Genomic DNA, 21,221 nt, shown 5'->3' with positions numbered 1-21,221 from the left:
CCTTGTTGAGGGGTATGACTGAAGGTATGGATTTTGTGGTGGGGAGGGACCCAGGCCTATTGGTAGGTGGCACTCTTGGGTCCTGCCTTTGCTGATCTGTAGAGCTCTGGAAATGTAGCCCCCTATTGTCCAGGGGAGCAACACACATATCTGTGAGTGTGCCATAGTATGCAGGAGAACACCTCTGCTTTGGATGGTCCATGTAGGATTTGCATTCATTCCTGCAAAAATCTGATTTTGCAACAGTCTGGGCTGCTGCTACAGCTTATTGTCATCTGTGTTCTCTCTCTCCCAGCTGTAGCTTTTGCCTGTGCTTTTACACCATGGGTTTAAGTGCTTTCTTGCTGGAGTTTGGGAACTGAGTAGTATTTGTGGCCTATGGGGGAACTAAGAAGACTATGGTTGGGGAATTTTCTCCTAGTCCTCCTGGACTGAACATTCATTTCAGGGTTTTCTGCACCTGGTGATTTTGAGGGTTAGGAGGGAAAAGAATTGTCTGCTGGTTACAGTTGCTGGGGGAATTAAAAATAAAAACAAAAAAAAACCTGAAGAGAAAGGCAGTTGGGAAGTTAGAAAAAGTAAAAGAAATATCTTCCTTTCAGAAAGCCCTACTCCTGAAGTAAATAGTTCCTTTCCATAAATTAGTAAGACTTTTCCACCCTGTTTCAGCAGGAGGAATGTTAATGTAATAGGACAAGCTAGCTGCTGCCTATATAGACCTAACATACACCTATATGCATTTCAAATAGGTATTTGAGACCAAAGATATTAATGACAGCATTTAAAAGGGCTTAGTTTACAGATGTTCTCCAAAATAACTAGGCTTTACGTCAGCTCCAAGAAAAATTATGAAGAAAGTCAAATCAGGTAGACAAATACAGTAATGAAGCATTTATTGCTGATAAATGGAGTATTAAGTTCTGCTTAGTCTGAATTGAATATGGCTACCTTTAGTCTGCTAAAATGCTGAAAGAGTCAGAATCAGTCTGGGGAGCATTAAAACTTGAGTACAGCACTGATCTGTGTGGGTCTGGCTGCTGGAGAAGTGGGAGCAGAAGTTGATGTAGAAAAGGTGAGGTAGCGGTTTTGCAGAATAGGCTTTGCCTACACAATGTTAGCTCCTCTTTGTCTGTGCCACTTTGAGCATTTAATTTAACTGAAAGGAAAGAGCATCAAGACTTGGCTCAAGAAGGAATTTAGAGTGTGGATGAGGAGGTACAGGAGAAGGTAGTCTGATGGATTCTGGAGGCCTTAGCACAGGGTTATTTTGTTGTGTGAACTTTATCTTGGAATAATAGACTATAATAAGAAGAGAGGGAGAAAACAGAGAAATTAAAGAAAAGGCAGTTCTAGCCTTCCAAAAAGAGTTGTGAGAGAATGTTTGGTTGTCACTTCTCTTTCTTTGCTCACCACAGTGAAATAGGAAATATGTTTCCATATAAAATGAAGTAGAAAGGATGGGGAAGGGTTTCTTAGGAATTTAGAAGACATGATGACACATGCTTTTCCCAGAAGCTCAAAGATGCATGGTTATGCCTTATGCAACATTTCTGTATTATTTCTTTGAAAAAAGGAAGTTGACGACACCGAATGGGAGACTTCTTCACATTTTCACTAGACCAGTGAAGCAGGGAAATAAATTCAGAGATTGGATGTTTTAAGGAGGGAGTAGATGACTGTTATCCTTGAAGAATAACCGGGAGCCCTGAATGCCCTTGGGCAGGAACTCATCAGTTCCTTGTTCCCAAACCTTTTTGCCACCAGTCAGAGCTGAAGACAGCAGTGCCCCCCTATGCCATGTAGAACCTGTGGAGAGAAAATGTGGGTTTTTTTCAGCTCTGCTTTCCTTCAGTCTCACTCCTGGGCTTGAAGAAGCATCAATTTTGTTCTTATAACTCCAGCCTGGCACTTACGACTAGCTGAAAGGAAAGAGTAAGGACATGGAGCATTTACCTGGATCAACACCCAAATGTAGGAAGTTATAAGTGGTTGGCTGAGCAGTGGTGGCTGTCCTTGCTTGTGTTCTTAGTGCCCAGCAAACAGCTGCTGTCCTTGCTGAAGGCTCTTGTCAACAGCCACTGTGGTTTAGCTGCTGCTGATGTCAAGCCACCGCAGCCTGGTTGTGTCTGTGAGCCAGAGCTAGAGGTAGAATTTCACAGTGGGAAGAGCAGTATTGTTCTCCATACTAGGAGTACCATAGGTCCTTAGGCGATGAGGGATGACTTCTTGAGGAATATGTGCTTCTGAAAATTGTCTTTATGAAACAAACATCTCTAAAAAGACTCCAAGCTTTATCAGATCAAAACAGCATCCCACCCTACCCAGCATCCTGCAATCTTGTGGTCTCCAGACACAAAGTCTGGGGTTTTTGCATTTTTTTTTCTTCTGGAAATCATTAATTGAGATGGGTGGAAAGAGATGCTCAACCAAAATGTTTAAATCTGCCTGAACAGGGTAGATTACAAAGAAAGCAGGTAGGTTGTGTTGACAAGATGTGGGAGTTGAAAGCTTACCCTGATTACTTTTACAATTCCTATGCCTGGAAAAGGTGACCGTGTAAATGCAGACAATGAGAAACTGCAACTTCAGTGGCCAGAGAAGAGTGCTTTCATGGGTAAATTGCAAACAAATGGGATATTCCATAAAAAGTAAGACATGGAGAAGGTGTGGGTGCTGTTCTCTTGCTAAACACATGGAAGCATGTTTCTACTGCTTTTGCTCACAGCGCTGTCAGAGAAAGTCTGTGTTTCTGTGGTGTGGCAGAAGAGCTGATGAGCACTGTCCTTTGCCAGTGGGAAAGGAAGGCCTATCTGGCATTCTGTCTGTCAGGATATAGAAATTGGTGGGTCTTTAAATGGATGCCATTTAGGAATAAATAAAAAATGATAAAACCCAGAATACTAGCTGTCACCTGGAGCCTGTTGGCCTGAGGAGTAGTTGTCTGAAATATTTGTTTCACCATGCATAGCTGCTGTTTAAAGGGAGGTTTTACATGGTGCACATTGGGAATCCTGCCGTAATATGAGACCTCAATTGTTTGTTACACATGCCCTTCCTTCGACTTAGAAATAAAAAGTTACCAGCTACTGTGGACCAAAATCAACTCCTAAATGTAATTGCTTGAGCTAACTTGAGGTCAATACCAAAGTGCTTTTGTCTATGTTCCTGTCTGCTAGGACAGTGATCTTGCAATTGTTTTAAAACCATTTGGAGCTATTTGGAAGTGGGAGGCAAGTGCTGAAGACTGAAGCAGAGACACTGAGATACTGATGGTTTAAATGTTGTGGTTCCTTCCCCACAGTAGGATTTTGTCTGTTAGATCAGTAGTCGTTTTCTTTTCACCTCACAAGTGTAGCTGTTTTCAGTGAAAATTAGGGAAAAATCTCTTCTGTTTTCAATTAAAATTAGGAAAAATCTCTTATATCTCTTCTGTTGTGGTTTATTTACTTATATTGAATGCCTGGACATTTTTTCCAGAATGTAATTGACTCAAAACTGAAAGCAGTGGAGGTTTCTAAACAGCTTCATTCTTGCTGACAGCTCTGCTAGATCTCACAGGGTGGGATGCTGTTTCATACATATTGCCTGTGAAATAAACTTATTTAAGTGATATTTCAAGGGAAGTCCCTTATACCCCCATGCCTTCAGAGCAGGTGCTTTGAAATCAGTTTTGTATCAAAAGTGTGCTTTTTACTAACTGTGAATATACATACTTGAAAAATTGCCCTTTATATGATCAGCAGGAACTTCAGTCTGGGTGTTCTGCAGTAAGATGCTAAAACAGATTTTTGTGGTGACAGTTCTTCATTTAGTACGTTTCATCAGATCATGGGCAGGAGGCCTAATTCAAGTGGACAGAAGGAAAGTACTGAGGATAGAGGGGCTTAGGACAGGGAAGATCATCAGGACAGTTATTCTGCCTGGGACCAGAATGTGGAAACTGTATTCCTTTGCTGTGTCTGTCATACAGTTGTGCTGACAGCCTGGGTTTTGGTAATTCTTAACTGATGGGTACCTTAGTTTGCAACTTTGATGTGCTTCTAACCTAAATTTGAATGTATCTGATATTGCATATGGCATTAATCAAGTGGTGTTTTATAAAACAATTGTTGAAGTAATTTTTTCTTTTTTCCCTCCCCCTATAGCACATATCGACTGTATGAATGTAGTTGGTATCGTGGGAGAAAATTTTACTTTTCCAGTAAAAATAGACCAAAAAATAATGGAACCTGTCTGGAAGAAAAACAAGGATATAGTGGCTGAATGGGAAGAGCAAAACAAACCGACATATTTTGATCCTCTCCGTAACAGGAGTGTACTTATGGAGAATGGATCCTTGACTATATTTAACTTGGAGAAGGATGATGCTGGCACATATGTATTACAGTACATGGATTCTTTGAATGATCACTACTTAGACTTTGAGCTTGATGTGTTTGGTAAGTACTGGAAGAACTGCATAAAGAACGTGAACCACTATTCACTTTAGAATGTTTAGACAGGGCATTTGTTAGGGAAGCAAACAGAAACAGAGGGGGCTGTTCTATTTTTTAAGTTGCTTAGGCACTTCAAACAAATTTTCAAAGGTGGTATCATTTGTGTGCCCATAATTACTCATCTTGGGATGACTTCTAGAATGTGTGTAGATGGCACACTGCACTTTCAGGTAGACGGCCAAACTTTTGAGCAAGAATCACCAGGTAATCCCAGGCATTATGTATCTATTAAATATATTCCTGCAGGCATGCAGGAATATCTGTTGCATCATCCTGTGCAGATCTACTCAGCCTTACTAGTAGTCTTTGGGAAATATGCGTGACCAGTGTCTATTTGTCCTGTGGATGGTGAACCTCTTGGACTAGGAGAACCACAACCAGGTGGTTTATAGGTCACTTTCAGAAACACATTTCTCCCTCATGCATATGTGCACACACTCCCACACTTTTGTCTATGGACTCCTTTGCTGCTTTTGTTGCTCCAGCCCTTATCCTGTGCTGAAATTCTGTATAGTTTATAACAACTAAAGTAATGCAGAATGTTTTTTCTCCTTCTAGATTCCCTTCCAGAACCTAATATAAATTGCAGCACCAGTAATGATGAGCTTGTATTAAACTGTACAGCACGTTTCCAGGGGTCTCTGAGTTATGCTTGGAAGCTCAGTAACAAGCCACACAGTTACCTGAACCAGGAGCTTTCCATCCCTTTGAAGCATGTTGGTACTACCACCAAAGCTACATGTATCATTAAATTTTCACAAACCGAAAGGAGTTCTGAAGTCTCTTTGATTCAATGCCTTCCAGAAGAAAAAGGTAATCAATGCATCATGTTGCAAATACAGGTCTGAGAGACTTGTTTGGGAAGCAGCATGGCCTTTTCTAGATTTCTCCTGACTTCCCAGGAAGTTGAATTTAAAGAGTAAAAAGCATCAGAAGTGATTTGTCTGCCAAAAGTATGTCTAAAGTTTGTCAAAAGTATGAGGATGACTGTGTGATCCCCCTGGAAAAGTACTTCTTGCAGCGATCTCCACAGTATAAAACCTTTAGGTGTTACTTCATTGAGTAATAATAAAGATTAGAAGGTTTTAGAAGATCTCTTCTGAACCTTCTGTCCTTATGTAATTAATGCTAACTACTTGTCCTTTTTGTACTGCTCTCCATGGATTGGAGTGAAACTATTCAGGCATTTCATCTAGCACCCATAAGACAAAATAATTTCTCATCTAGCATGTGACTGAGCCAATGAGTATAGTTCCTTCCTCCTTCATAGAGAGATATAAAATAGAAAAGAGTTTTCTTCCTACTGCTTACTACTTTGGGACAGCCTTCAGCTTGAAGCTTGCATTTTTAGGGATTTTTAAACACAGTGAGAATGTTTAGAACCACCTGGTTTGTGGGGTGTGTAAGGTAGTCCCTAACTGACAAAATTTCTCATTTCTATAAGTAATTGTCATGATTTAGTAGTGTAGGATTCTTCCTTTACTGGAGAAACTTGCTAGAAATGAGGCATGTGGTGGGTTGACCTTGGCTGGCTGCCAGATGCCCTTCAGGCTGATGTGCCACTTCCACTCCTCTGAAGGGCAGGGAAGAGAAAATATGAAAAAGCCTCATGGGTTGAGGTAAGGATGGAGAGAGGTCATTCAGGCATTACTGTCACCAGCAAAACAGACTCTACTTTGGGACAATGAATTTAATTTATTGACAATTAAAGTCAGAGCAGGATTATGAGAAACAAGAGCAAATCTAAAACACCTCCCTGAAACCCCTCCTTTCTTCCCAGACTCAGCTTGCTTCCTGATATCGTTACCTGGTCTCCCTGAGCAGAACAGGGGGACGGGGAATGAGGCTTGCAGTCAGCTCATTACACATTGTCTTTCCTCCTCAGGGGCAGGACTCATACTCTCTCCTGAACCAGTGTGGGGTCCCTTCCACAGGAGGGAGCCTCCAGGAACTTCAACTTGAGTCGTTCCCACAGGCCACAGTTCTTCATGAACTGCCCCAATGTGGGTTCCCCACAGGGTCTCAAGTCCTGCCAGCAGACCTGCTCCAGCATGGGCTCCTCTCTCCTCAGGGCCACAGGTCCTGCCAGGACTCTGCTCCAGTGTGGGCTGCCCATGGGGTGACAGCCTCCTTCAGGCATGCACCTGTTCTGATGTGGGGTCCTCCATGGGCTGCAGGTGAATCTGTGCTCCAGCACCTGTACCTCCTTCTGCAATGACCTTGGTGTCTCTTGGGCATATTCTCTCACATACTGTCTCTCCCCTCTCACCCTCGTTGTTATTGTCCAGCAGTTTTTCCCCTTTCTTAGAAGTGTTATCCCAGGGATTCTGCCACAGCTGCTGATGGGCTCTGCCTTGGCCAGCAGCAGATCCAGCTTGGAGTCACCTGGCATTAGCTCCATCTGTCATAGAGGCAGCTTCTGGTGTCTTCTCACAGAAAACAGCAAAACCTTGCAGTGCAAACCTGTTACAGAATATTTGCTGAAATTTCATTTATTTGAAATCTGGCTCAGCCTTTCATTGGCCAAAAACTGGAATAGCCATTGCCTTTCAAGTGCTGATGTGCCTTCACTGAAATGAGGTACTTAACATGTAACTGTCCTGGATATGGCTTAGGGTTCTGCTAATAACTGACTCTGGTGCATTAATTTATTAAGGTTACTTTTTAAAAAACAGTTATGAAACATATTTGGGGCTGTATTTCTACTGACGCTAGTGTATCATACAACTGCTTTTAACTAACCAGTTTTTCTGTTTTTTTTTTAAAAGGAGACAGAAACAGAGGTGCTCTTATTGGAGCTGTTATTACTGCAATTACCATAGCAGGAATCCTAGTATTCCTGTGCAGGAAAGGTATGTATAGCACTTTCTAACAGAGCTTTATGTGCTTCCAGATTATACTCCTCTAAGGTTCTGTAGAATGTGTGAAAATTTCTGACCATCAAGTGTTTTGTAAAAACAGTCGAAGAAGCAAGTCCAATTTAGGCAAAAATGAATAGATCTGCAGGAAATAATGCACTGAACTTGCATTCTGACACTGGGCTCTGAGTCCTAGGAAACATTGCAGTTTGCATTTGCATACCTCTCATTCAGACTGGGTGTTTGATTTACAGTGTGTTTCTACTTACTAATTATTTGTAGCTTCTCCCATTCCTACCTGAGTGTTTTCATAGCCTTTTTTTTGAGGGCATAATAAAGCTGCCCTCAAGATCACATTTACTGTTGTGACAGGATTACACTAGATCTAAATATCATATGCAGAGTCTAATCTGACAACTCAGTGTGGAAAACTGATAAATGGGACATTCTGTACCACCCAGTATCCTGCATTGTCATCGTCTTGAAGTTCTGTATTTGTTTTTCGATCCATCCCTACACTGACTTTTGTAAATCTGACAGTTTAATCAGAAATAGTAATTATAGGCTATCCCTGTGTATATTTTTTCTGCCACATTTTTTTATTTCTGTGTTAAATTGTCTTCCGATTTGAAAAAGAGAGGCACACCATCTTTTCTTTGTATTGGAGAGTCCCAAACAGGAATACATTTCTTCATCCTATGCATGGTCTGCATGGAAGCTTGATGTTGTTTTCCATATGGGGCCACTGCTTGGAGGTGGCTGAAGGGTGAAGAGTGCTGGATCTGTTTCCCATCTGGGAAGGACTAACTGATGATATTCTGATCAGGACATAAATAGATATATATTGCATGTGGACCTTTTACTTTCCTGTTCATTGTCAGAAACTGTTAGTTTCTGTTGGCACGGAATCATAAAATAAACTAGGTGGGAAGACATCTCTGGAAGTTTAATCTATCTTGCTGCCCAAAGCATGACCAGGCTCAAAGCTAGATCAGGTTGCTTAAGGCCTTGTCCAGAAAAATTTTGAGTAGTTCCAAGGGTGGGAATTTCCCAGCCGATTTCAGCACGTTTATCACTCACGTAGGGAAGGATTTTCTTATTGTGTTAGGGCTTGCCCTTTGGCAACTGGTAGTCATTTGTTCTTGGCTTTTTGTTCTGACTTCTGAGTTTTCTTTGTTTTCTGTAGTTGTTAGCCATCATCCTCTTGAGGCTGAACAAACCCAGTTCTGTCAGCTTCTCCTTGCACAGCTCCTGCCCCTAGACATCATGATGAACATTTGCTGGACAAACTTCAGGAAGATGGTATTTTTACTTTACTGGGAGACTAAAACTAGAGAGAGTATTCCACATGTGGGGTTCTAAATATTGAATAGAGAGGAGGAATTATTTGTGTTGGTGGGCTGACTGCAGTTCTGCTAACACAGCCCAGTATTTGGAAGACTTCTACTGCAAGGGCACATTTTTCTGAGTAATGTTGAGCTTGTTTGTGCTTTCAGGTCCTTTCCTGCAGAGCGGTTTCCTAGCCAGGCATAGCCCAGCCTGTAGTGGTCCATGGGGTGACTTCAAGAGATTCAGGACTTTGTTTGCCTTTGAATATCACATCTTTTCTGCCAGTGCTTTTCTCTGGGTTGTTGAAGTCAGTTTGAATGAAAACCCATCTTTCCAGCATGTCCCCTACTCTCTCCAGTTTGATGTCATCTGCAAACTTTCTGAAATTGACTTCTATGTCCTTGTTCATGTTGGTGGTGTTAAACAACACTGCTCTTGGGGATAACATGCAAAGAATGTCACTCAAAACTGACCATCAGCTAGAATCAAAGCAATTCAGAAACTTCGCTTGAAACAGTGAGGGTTTGAACATGCAAGAAAACAAACCTGTTATACCTTGGTGGGATAAACGTTGCACAGGTATATAACTTCTTCAAACAGCAGAAGTTGGCTGTTTTGTGTACAGACATATAATCAGAAATTATTATTAAGCTCCACCTTAGATTTGATTAGATGTACGCTGACTTGCTGTTGTAGGAGACCTGTTCTGTTGATCTCTCACTGACTACCTTTCCCTTAAAAAAGTATTTCATTCTTTGTGCTTCCTCAAAGTCAAGTATTCAGTTGGGTGTTCTCAGTGAAGTCTGTTTTTCTATTTGGTTTGGGGTTTGAAGAGGGGGATGGAATGGATGGAAGCTTTCAACACGTTTCCAAAGGAACGGAACTTTATTTTTTGAATAATTTCTCCAAATATTCTATTTGTGTGCAGACAGAAATAAACATGGAACAAGAAGGATGACAGCTCACCTTAACAATCCAGTGAATGGCTTAGGTAAGATGGTATAATAAATGTGTGGAAATCAAACTTTTGCTTGGTCTGGGCTTGTCTTTTTTTTTTTTTTTTTTTTTTTTTTTTTTTTTTTTTTTTTTTTTTTTGTTTTCCTGAGTCGGTGTAGTCTTTCATTGGAGATACAAAGTTTTCTTTAAGTGTAGTTATTTTTTTCTAGGTCATTAATACATACTTCCTAAAACAAATACATTTCTTTATAGGAGACAATGAGCAACTTTTTTCTGGGAGCAGCCAACAACAGCCTAACTCAGAGGGAGGTAAGAAACCTGTATTGGGGTATTAATGTCTCTAAACACCTGCTCTTGGTTGGAGCAGGGAGTCTGATTTGCTCTTTCCTTTTTTTACAGGGACTGAGCTTTTGAATTGGTTTTCAAACTGTGCACATACAGACTCAGTCTCAGTTGAGGTCCAGTATTGGATGATTATAGGGATCTGCACTTAAAGAATGTGTTAGTGGGGCTGGCAAAGTTACTGGCAGTGAATGGCCTGAGATTTTCCTGGTCAACAGCTGTGTTTGGAGGTGAATTAACTTTCTAATAGTGGAGAATTGGGTCTGGCCTCAGGATGAGGGCTGGAAAAGTGCATACTGTAGGGCAATCTGTCATTCCTCTTTTCCTGTCCAGAACTCTGCCTAGGTTTCTGCTGTCTATTCTAATCAGCACTAAGGTTTCCTTTGCTTTTGGCTTTTTTGTTTATTTGTTTGTGGCTTTTTTTGTTTTTTTGTTTTGTTTTTTTTTCTTAGTGTTTTGGGGTTTTTTTACTTCCTTAATTTGCAGCAAGATTGCACTGTTCTCTGGCTTCTTGTGTGTTGGGGTGTGGAAATCCATCTAGATACTGAGCAGCTAAGGAAAGGGACAACTCCTTTAGTTTGTGCCCCTTTCATAAGGGTGAATTTGGCTAGCATGTTCTTGCTTTAACATATATGAACTTTGTTGCCAGGACTGTGGTCTGTTTTTAGGAACCAAATGAAATTAAACCCCAAGGCAGTCAAGCAGACTGGGGAGAGCAGGGGAAGATTCTTAAAAGATGTTCTGTTACCAGACCAAGCAGTGTTTCAGTGGGGAATGGCCAAAGCTCCTGCCGTCAGGTGACAGGCTCAGTGCTCTTTTGGAGTGTTCTGGTGTTGAGCTCACAGTGCTTTCATTCAAGTGGAGTGCTCAGTCTGGTACCTTACGTTTGTTAAAGCTGTGGTTCTAGCCCATGGTTCAGAGACTGCTGAAGTCAAGATTATGGATGAATCTGAAAGTGAGAAAAGGAGAAGGATGGGTAGGACAAAAGAGCCAATAAACATCCCAAAACCCCTCATTGTGGTATTGCACTTAAGTTTGCTTTAGAGTGTTTCTATTAAAGATTCTTTAAGGTCTGCAAAGAGGAAGGTTTAAAGTTGTAGTGTTAGTACAACACAAAGATGAAGTCAAAAAAAAGAGATGTAGATTCTCCTCTCAGCTATTTCTGTCTTTTTATGGCAAATCTGTGCAGCTTTACCAATAAATCTACATCAGCAAGACATTTGTAAAATTGTAGGCATAAATATAAAAAATGTTGTTCATGATCTAGGACCTTAAGTGGTTGCTAGAAAAAAAGTTGAAGTTAGTTGTGAGTCCTTAAAGTGGCATAACAGTGGTTCTCAGGAATATTTGGTAATGAAGTTATCACTTTTAGCACTGAGTTGCATATTTTGCAGACTATTGTGCTACCTCCATACATGTTTCTGGAATAGGATTTCTGTTTTCTTGCAGCTGCACTTTTATATACTGTTCATGATGAGAATGAAGAGCCCAAAGAAAGTACCAAGTGAAATGGAGCCCTAAAAACAGAGGAAGGTGAAGGGGGAAAGTAATTTTGCACATGGCCTTTTGTAGTCTAAGCCATATTAGCATGTTCATGAGTACGGAGTTTACCATTCCCCTGTTGGCCTAGAAGAACCTGTTGCCTTAGGAACAGTAAATGTTGATGGGTAGATCTCTAGAAGAGAAATCAGACAGACCTGGAGGCTGTGTTTGGTAAAGAACACAGAGCAAAAACCTTAGGGCTTCACCTTCCCTCTTGATATGATGAGAATGATGCTGCTTTTGCTGGGTTTGCAAACCTTTTTATCATCAGTGGGAGAAATAGCTAAGCATGGAGGAAAGATAAGAGCCTCGGCACACCAATTTAGAGATGGAATGCTTACCAGCTTGCAAAATTTATATTTGGGAGACAATTCATCTAAAAATGTGCTTCTATAAGGAACAAAGCCTGCTGTACCTTCCATTTGCTTTATGCTTTAGGGAAGTCTTTTGACTGCATTCATCAGGCAGTTAAGCAAAGCTCCAGTTTTGTTTCCTTAGTCCAGTCAGTGTAAATTTCAAGGAGGTTCTGGGACCTATATTTTTTCCTAGAAGTTTTTTAACTCCAAAGGGCTAGTGAAATTGAACATTATTGTTGTCATTTTTTTCCCTAGTCTTGTTGCACTAGAGGTTTATTCACTCATTAACTCTTCCATCATTTTTCACAAGTGGCTGATCATAAGGGGTTGGAAAAGTCAGAAGTCTTTCATATAAATGAAAAAAATCACCAATGCTGACAATTAGGAAAGGGAACTCAGAAAAATTTGGAAGCCCCTGCGGTTTGCTGCTTATTCATCCTGCACATATTGTAATGGGTATATGTCTTAGTTTGAAAGACAGGTATCTGCCAGGGAGGGCAGAGCCTCCCTTTGAAATGGAGAATTTGAATCCCCTCCCTCCAAATTACTGTAATTTAGAAAATTAAAGGGACTTTCAGGCAGAGGTCTGGGAATAGGAATAACAGTTCTTTATTAATACGTTTAGCAAGACAAACAAACAACAATAATAACTACAGCATTAAAAGTAAACAGAGCTAGGGACCTTGAGGGGCTTTGTTTTACAAAACCTGGGACAGTCTGATTCCGGTGTGGAAATCCGAGAGCACCAAGCTGGAGCGGTGGAAAATCCTGGGCTGGTGGTAGCAGTCCAGATGAAGCATCCTAGTTGAAGCAGTGATCTCATAGAGAAGGTCTAGTGGCCTTTGTCCTCTGTGAAAGATCTAGTGGGTAAGGGCCCAAATCCCACATTATATCCACGTGAGGATCCTTGGCTCCTCCCTCTGGGCGGAGCATATCACAATGGGATGCACTAGGTCCTTGATTGCCCATTAACAGAGATAACTCCCTCCAGGAGCTATCTATGAGTCATGACAAGGCATTGATGGACCCATTAACAGTTCATGTAGGTGCTGATAGAATAGATTTTTGGGCACATCCTGGTTTGTAACCTAGGACAGTATAGAACAACTTTCTTTCATCGAAGAAATAGGGATTGTGTACCTGATGGTGAAGGTGTGGTGTACTGTGGGATTGTATTATCACTTGTGCAACTATTTCCATATAAATATACAGGGGTATAGGAAAAAGAGTCTTGTTTTATGCCCATCCTAAAGTAGAAAGGAAGGAATCACACAGTTCAGGCAAGAGAGAAATCAGGTCCATAGATAAAGGTTGTCAGTTTGGACATAAGATGCAGAAAATAAAATCCTTTGCTGCAGAATAGAATGGATGCATCAGGAAAGGGAGTTAGTGCACCTCTGTGCATTATACCAAGCAGCACCTAGAGAACAGGCAGTCGCTGCTATATAGATGGAGAAGTAGGCAAGGCTGTGATGTTCTCTGAAATGTATGTACAAAGCAATTTCAAGTTGGACTCTTGCTGATAGCACAGCTGCATTTGTGGAGAAGGTGTGCTCTGAGCCCTGGGCTGTGCAGAGCAGTGGCCTGTGCTGGGGAGGGGCAGAAGCAATGGAGTGTGTTCCTGAGAGACTGCAGTTGTTCTCTTATCTCTTTCCAGCTACTGCACTGAATGAGGATGCCAGTGCCCTGAAAGACAAGCAGATAGTTAAGAATTCTAAATCAGGATAAAATCAGGAAGGTAAGTGCCTGTTCTATGGAGCAGTCAGTGCTAGTGATCCAGTAGGTGAATTGACCATGATCCCTTCATAGAATCTGGTGAGTTGGAAGTGACACATCAGGATTGACTCCAAAACCTGGCCCTGCAGATGATGCCCCAAAAATCACAGCATATCCCTGAGAGTGTTTTTCAGATGCTTCTTTAACTCTGTCAGGCTTGGTGCTGTGACCACTTTCCTGAGGAGCCCGTTCCAGTGTCCAACCACCCTCTGGGTGAAAATCCTTTTTACAATATACAGCCTAAACCTCCCCTGACACAGCTTCATGCCATTTCCTCAAGTCCTGTCACTGGTTATGAAAGTGAAGAGATCATACCTGTCTTTCAGTGTCTTACCACAGAGTATGCATGATGGCAGTATACTGTCCTCACCTAAATGCATAACAGAACATACTGACAAGTATCACTCCCTTCTGGCATGTACACAGCAGGACAATGCAGTTGTCTTGCAGCTGTTTGCCTGGATAGAACTGTCCTACATAGAGCTCTGAAGGAAACTGTCCAGATCTCCAAAGTTAGCATAAAAAATGTCTGGATTTTCCTCTGTCTTGTGAGTAAAGAGTTTTTTTCTGTCTCTTGGTGATGCACTCAGGAATATGTAAAAGAAGACATCCCTCAGTGTGCACACAAGCCATAATCTATCCTCTGTGATCCCCAGAGGTGCAGTGCAGAACTCAGTCAGGGTGCTCTTCCCTGCCTACTCCTAGCCTGCCTGTTCCTGGCCCTGTATGAGCACGGAGATATTGTGCAGAAGGAATTTAGATATTTTCCCATCCCTGAGCTCCATGAAATTGGGATGGCTAGGGAAGTTGATTTGAAGCCACAGAAAAAAAACAGCACCCTGGCCATAAAGACAGAGGTCAGAGCAACAACTGTTCAGCTTCTTTGCTAGAGCTGAAGAGTCATAGAGAGGAGTGATTCTTCATAGTACATTTCAAATGTTCAGGGACCAAAAGATCAAGCATTTTATGTCAGAGCACCCTGTGTTTGAATCCTAGAAACTAAAGCTGAAAGTAGAGGACTATGTCAAAGGTCAGAGTGCAGCAAGAGAGAAGGGCAGAGAGCTATTAGGGTACAATGCTTAGAGAGCCAGAGGCATGTGAGAAATGTTCATGGGCCTGAGGGACTAGTCTGTCAGGAGAACATTCTGTCCTCTTACCTGCCACAGTCATAAGGAGTTCGTTCCTTGTGTTCATGGTCTGAAATGGCAGAGCCTGGAGGCTCTGGTGCCCCAATGACATCCACTTACAGTTGTTATAAGCAACTGTGTCATTCCTCACCAGTACTTTCTTGAAAGCTGTAGGAATTCTGTGTTCCTCTTCCCATGTGGAAAACACCAGAGCACCACAAAGCTGAGTCTTGAGCTATGTCCAGACCTGAACTGTGAAGTTCTGCAAAACTTTCACTTTCTTGGGGTTTTTTGTTCCTTTTGAATTTGCTAATTTTACACTGTATTGCAGTCAAAAAAATATGGTTTTCACCATTTTACACAGTGAATTAGACTAATTCAGTTGATGCTTCATTTTTTTTAGGAAATCACACTCCAAAAAGATTGTGATGTGTCCTTGTGACTTTCCATGGCTGAGATGTTGCAGTGTCTCTAAGCAATACTTTGTTTCACTGCTCCTACTATATGCAGTTTTCCCAACGGCTCAGTCTTCCTTGCTGTAGTTCAGTCCCTCTCCTTTCAGTGATATTAGTCACAGCCACAGGAAACAGACTATTTCTTCCTTTTCTGCAGGCTTTCATGCAAAGAAATACAGTTGAACATCTTCTTCAGGTGTGCTCTTTCAACCCTGACATCCCTGTTTGTGTGCAGTTTATTTCTCTATATTTTATTTCCTGATGATTCCTGCTGGCTATCTTCTGATTTCTTGATGTGTGGTTTGTATCTTCTTGAGAACAGTGCCTAAAGCTGAATGCCAGGCTGTCATTTGGTCTTGCCCAAAATGAACAGAACAAGATCTATTCAAGGCCTTATTACCAGTTATGCACTTGCCAAGGTGCAAGTGCTTTTGGTGTTTGGTGCTTTGTCCTGGTACAATGTCACTGGCTCTGCTGACAATGCACATTGATCTAACACTGTGCAGAGCTTTTGCTGAGCTGGTTATTCTCCATCAAACAACAGGGGAACTGCTCATTTCTACCTGAACTAAACACCTTGCAATTGTCATTAAACTCAACTTCAACCTTAATCCTGTTCCCTAGTGTTGTGGGCTGGAACTCCATCAGTGTCATTCCACTGGCTAAGCACACAATCTACTTAATCATTAGCATTACTGAGCTAATGCATTACTGAGAATACCTACTACTGGGCCTCCTCATTCCTATCACACTACAATTGCTAGTAGAATTGTAGAATTATATGGTAGAATAGGTTTAATCCTGCTTGTGTCTAGATAAAAATCCCTGTAAGTTCCTTCACACACTTCCTGCAGCTGAGGGTCATTCAGGCAGAAACTGTTACCAGTTTTTTCCTGTATTGTCTTCAGGACAGAGGGTAAAAGGGTCCAGGATGCTACTTCCAAGAAGTGTAAATCACGTTTCTCAAAAGTTCATTAATTTGTTATGTGAGGAAGTGCTGCAGGAGGAGCCTTATGAAGCCCTCTCACCTTCATTGTTGGCAATCAGGACTACACTCTAATTCAGTTTCTGTAGTTAGGCAGACCGATTATGATCTATAATCACAGCTTGTATTTTGCAGGCAACCTTTTGAGATCCTTTCTAGAAAGAATGTAATTCTTGACTTCTGGTCTGGACAAAAATGTCAGGCAAAGAATAATGACCAAAGCATCAAAGTGAAACTCTGTGTGTATGGATAGGCCTTAAACTGTGCTCCTGGGTAAAGTCCCATGGGAGTGGCCATGCATACTGAAATAGAATTCAGTAAGGTGTCAGTAGAAGAGCCACAGAGCACAGTGAAGTGCTGAACCAAGCAAGGATGATGGGGATGAGACTTGCAAGAACTTTTTCTTGTTTGTAGGTCTCTCTAGCATTTATCATTATAGATTCCAGCTGATTTTAAAAATTTGAAAGTTTGAGTGCTGAGGACTCTGAATGTGCTTGGCCTTTTCCAGAGTACTCAGTATGAGCCTTATTTCTTTTGCTTCCTTGAATGTATGATAACATTTTGTTGACTTAAGAATAAAGTTATTTAAACACCATTAAACTCCTGGAAAAGTTCCCAGGCCAGAAAACAGTCTAGAGGTACTATGTAGGAATTTGTAACAGCAATTCCCCATTCTTTCTAGTACTGTGTGACAGGTACTTGCGAGACCCTACCTGCTGTCCTGTCCCTGCTCCAGCTGCTCTCCTGCTATCTGTGATTGCTTCCAGACATCCAGGAAGGCTGATAAACTCAAGTTGCGCTTTTACATGCTGGTGTCATTCCAGGTGTCTGTTGGGGGTTGGTTCTTTCCCTTTTCCCTCTGTGGAATTTTCCCCATTGTCATGCTAAGATACCTGTTGACTGGGCCCTGGTGGCAAGGGGGAGGGGACGGGAGGGAAGAGGGAAACCCCTCGATATTCAGACATCCAGAAGAGTAGACGGAAGGCTCTGGCTCGGCCCCATTTCCCCCGCAGAGTTTGGACGAGAAGGACGATCGAGAAGGACGATCGCCACCTCTGTCCCATCTCTGCCATCCCAGCTCCGGGAGCCATCCTCACTGCTGTCGGACCCTGCCCTGCTGCCTTCTCGCTGTGAACTACCACCATCCAGCACTCTGCTGAGCATCGGGACTGACACCGTGAGCGGAGAGCTCTCTCTCCATCTCTCTCTCCCCCTGGGACAGCTCTGCCATCACCCCCAGCCCTCCTGCAGCTCTGTGGGACCCGCCCGCCCCCAGCACCGGGAACTGCAGCTCAGGGAAAAGGCGCCTGCAGCCAGAAAGGGACTGGGACTGAGTTACTGTTTGTCTTGTTAGTGATAATAGTAAAGAACTGTTATTCCTACCTCCATATCTTTGCCTGAGAGCTCCCTTAATTTCAAAATAATAATAATAATCTGTAGGAAGGAAGGATCACATTTTTCAGTTCAAAGGGAGGCTTCTGCTTTCCTTAGCAAACACCTGTTTTTCAAACCAGGACAGTGTCCTTGTCAGAAACTGGAAATACATGGGCACCACTAAACAACTCCTAGACCAGAAGGCGAAAGTAATTTCCATAGAATGGAGTCTGAGGTGAACTGCCACTTAGAAACTTTGATCTGACACATCTATATCACTTAGCTCAGCCAGATCAGAGTCAGTGTCATTCTACTTGTTCCTAATCCCACCTTGCTAGCTCATGCACACAGCTGGCTTTACAATCTCACAGCCCACTGTATTTCTTTGACCCTTAAAATTCCAATTTTACATGATTACGTGACACTGAGTAATAATGGCAGAAAAAATGTGAGAAGGAAAAAGTTAATTGGAGATTTTTTGTGGTGGATGTTTGTCATCGGAGGCTTTATGGCTGAGAGCTAAGTGCTCCAGCCCCTACTCCCTCTGAAGATCTTATTGGTAGCATATTGTGGAGTCTGGTTTTGTAGTGTAGTATTTATGAGAATCACTGCCCATTAAATCCCAGACTTTCTTTTTTGATAAGTAATACTTAGTTTGTAAGTTGTAAAACATGTAACAGCAATTATAACTTGGTAATTATAAATGGGTTGGATAACTAATACTTATTGAGGGTGTGTAAAGGTAAGAAAGGAAAAATGCCTGTAATTTCATAAAAGCTTAGCAAAAACAGAAGGTGGAGAGAAGAGATAAAGGTGTTAAATATTGCTAATATTTGCTTGCTAATTATTATAGTTCCTTTTTTTTGAAATGAGAGGTGTTTTGCTTATGGTTTCTCATATAAAATGCCGTTCTCTGTATCAAACTAAATAGGAATGCCTGATTTACTTGAAAATAGTCACAATGATCTTGGCAGATTAGACATCTACCCATGCTGCATGTACCATGCTGGAGTGAACACTTTCGGAGTCAAATATAATTTCCTATAATCATGAAGTCTTCTCTATTAGCTCCCCTCCTTGGCTGTGAAGAGAGATGCTCAGCCCTAAAGGCCCAGCTGCTGCTGGGCTTTACCAGAAGTTCAGATGCAAAGTAAATTTGCATAGACTGTACCTTTGATTTTTTTTCAGTGCAACACGCTGTAGCATTGCCTAGTTTTCTCCCAGGAGCTGCATCCATCTTTGGTTGTGATCTCTAGATGGGCAGACTCCTAGAGCTAATACTAAATGTATTTCACATTGTTTGAACAGCGCTTTTGTCTTTAGGTTGGGCTCCATACCCATGCTGTGATGCATGCTTAAGTAAATTGTCCCAAATACACAAGAACTTATTCAGAACTTGCTCCCCCTTTTATGTTCTGCTCTGAAATGAGCGTTCATAGGGGTTCCTGTTGGCCAGTGCCACCTCCTGTCCTGCCTTCTGGCTACCTCCTGTTGGCTCTCACTGGAAGCAGTGAAGCTTTCAGCATAACAGATTAGACCTGGTCTATGTAGTGAATTCTACATTTAAATGAAAAGTGAGAAACAGTTACAAAATCAATTTTCAGCGGTTTGCTGAACATTAGCTCTGTTCTCAATGGTCCCTTTGCAATTCTCCAGCTTCAAGAGAAGAAAATTAATTCCCTAATTCCTCTAACTTCAGAGTAAACCTAAAGGAAATGTACAGCTTCCTTAAAGGATATTTTATCTCATTTTCCTTTTTTTCTGTTCTATTTAGTGAAAGAGTAAATTCTGTATTATTATCTTAACATACCTATTTTGTATACATTATTTATTCCACTCCAGCCTAGCTCTGCAGGGGCACATTAAAGCCTGCTCCTTCCAGCCCAGCATCCTCAGAAATTGTGTCAGCTGCACCATGAAATTACTGTCTGCAGGACTTGCCCTACTCTCCAGTACACACTGTACTCCAGAAGGAACGGAAATGTATTGGAACTTTATGCTTGGGTCTGATCACCTGGGCAACCTCTGCAGTTCCAGAGCCTACATGATGACACTTGGTTAGTGATGACTGAACCTTTGTCAGTGATGACACTGAGGAGCTTCTGGAGCTACCCAGCCTTCTGCCTGCCAGCGTACCTGCCTTGGCACACCTGGTGCTTGGTTTTTCCTCAAAGAGACCCATCCCTTCCACCTTGCACTTCCTTTCTGAGTTGAACTGCAGAGCTGGAACATAAAGCCCCTTTTCCTGAGTATCTGGTTTTAAGGGAGGACCTTGGACTATGAAGCAGTGCCAGGGTTATCACCAGCAGCTTAAGTGTGTTCTTTTTTCAGATCACACGTGACCTTGCTTCACCTTCAGACCCTGCGCTAAGCTTTCTGCTAAGTTAAATAGCACTGCAGTGTCTGGAATTATGTCTCCATTTAAAAGCTTAAAGACAATGGCCAAGAGCACTAAGTTGAAGTCCAAGGAAAGATGGACCAAGTACAGTGGTGATGCCAAGGCACCTGAGATGATTCCTGTCTTGTAAAGTGTGACAAATCAGTGTGACAAGTCTGCCATGCCCTGCTGGGTGCGGTTATCATGGGGCAGTGCCTCCCACGCCATGCACTCAGCTGCCTGTAGGCTGCACTGCTACCACACTCATCCACACAGCCTTCGAGTGCCACAGCTATCTTATCTAGAGGTGATAACATCACAAGCATTAAGGAAGCTTCCCTGTCTGACCCTCAAGGAGCCACTCTGGCAGTCACTCTTGCACCATCAAAACCCCTTCACCCCTACACTCACAGTCACACCTGGTTTTCTCACTAGCTCAACACAAGGTTTCCTGTGGCAGAGTCTGAGATGTCTTGAAGAAGCTATCATCTACAAGAGTTCAACCTGCAGCTGGCACTGTAGGTGCACTATGAGCTACTGGCACTAAACATACTCCTTGACACCCAGGTTGTGCCCAGTGCTCCTCATGCTCCAGAGACCATGTGCATCCTCCATGGGCAGCATGTCCCTGTGCTCTCGGGAAACATGCTAAATGGCTACTTCCTACTCTTGGGCTCTGGTGTTTCAGGACATGTAATGTCTATGTGTTTGTGCTCTGCTTTCCTCAAGAGACAGTCATGCATATGACTTTGTTGTTGACTTAATTAAGTGATGGCTTGTCATTTAATATTATTCTTCTTTGGTATCTGTAATTTACAGAAACTTAATTTCTTTCTCTTTTTAACTGGAAAGTAATTAACTTTTATTCATCTTTATTTTCTTGAGTAAATGGTAACTTAATTGAAATACTAAATTATTTGGAATATGTTCATTTTGTCTACGTGGTAAGTCTTCCTGAGTACATGATAAATAATAATGTACGGACTTAGAGCATTCTTGTGGAATGCTGGTTCTTTTCCTTTGGTGATCACATTAGAGGAAAAAGTTATTTATAAAAATTCAGTAACTAAGTACATGTGTGGTCTCACTACAACTTTCTTCTAGTGTTGGGTTGCTTATTTACTGGTGTGTTGAAGATTTAGAATTCATTTGCACTCTAGACTAGTTCATTGGACTGCAAACATCATGTTTCACATCAATTTGCTTTTTCCCCACAGTGACTGCAAACTGTTGGAAGCAATAGGCCT

At 41.9% G+C, this 21,221-nt stretch overlaps 1 protein-coding gene across 2 annotated transcripts in view; it reads left to right on the top strand.

Annotated features, from left to right (window-relative positions):
* LOC134056220 (uncharacterized) overlaps positions 1–20,867 on the top strand; it is a 33,204-nt gene extending 12,337 nt beyond the window's left edge. Inside the window, exons 2-8 of one of the 2 annotated variants that reach the window (XM_062512874.1) lie at positions 4,146–4,439; positions 5,055–5,309; positions 7,265–7,348; positions 9,612–9,674; positions 9,893–9,949; positions 13,538–13,618; positions 19,440–20,867. In XM_062512874.1, the coding sequence (XP_062368858.1) occupies positions 4,146–4,439; positions 5,055–5,309; positions 7,265–7,348; positions 9,612–9,674; positions 9,893–9,949; positions 13,538–13,608 (824 nt within the window). In that variant the 3' untranslated portion in view covers positions 13,609–13,618; positions 19,440–20,867. Of the gene's footprint in view, positions 1–4,145; positions 4,440–5,054; positions 5,310–7,264; positions 7,349–9,611; positions 9,675–9,892; positions 9,950–13,537; positions 13,619–17,236; positions 17,310–19,439 lie in introns of those variants that run through there. The other variant, XM_062512882.1, reaches the window with a different exon arrangement.
* The last annotated feature ends 354 nt before the right edge of the window (positions 20,868–21,221 follow it).

Source organism: Cinclus cinclus, chromosome 2, assembly GCF_963662255.1.
Source record: "Cinclus cinclus chromosome 2, bCinCin1.1, whole genome shotgun sequence".
In the NCBI taxonomy this organism is placed as follows: Eukaryota; Metazoa; Chordata; class Aves; order Passeriformes; family Cinclidae; genus Cinclus; species Cinclus cinclus.
Note: the sequence above shows the minus strand (reverse complement) of the source record. Positions and strands in the feature narration are given on the sequence as shown.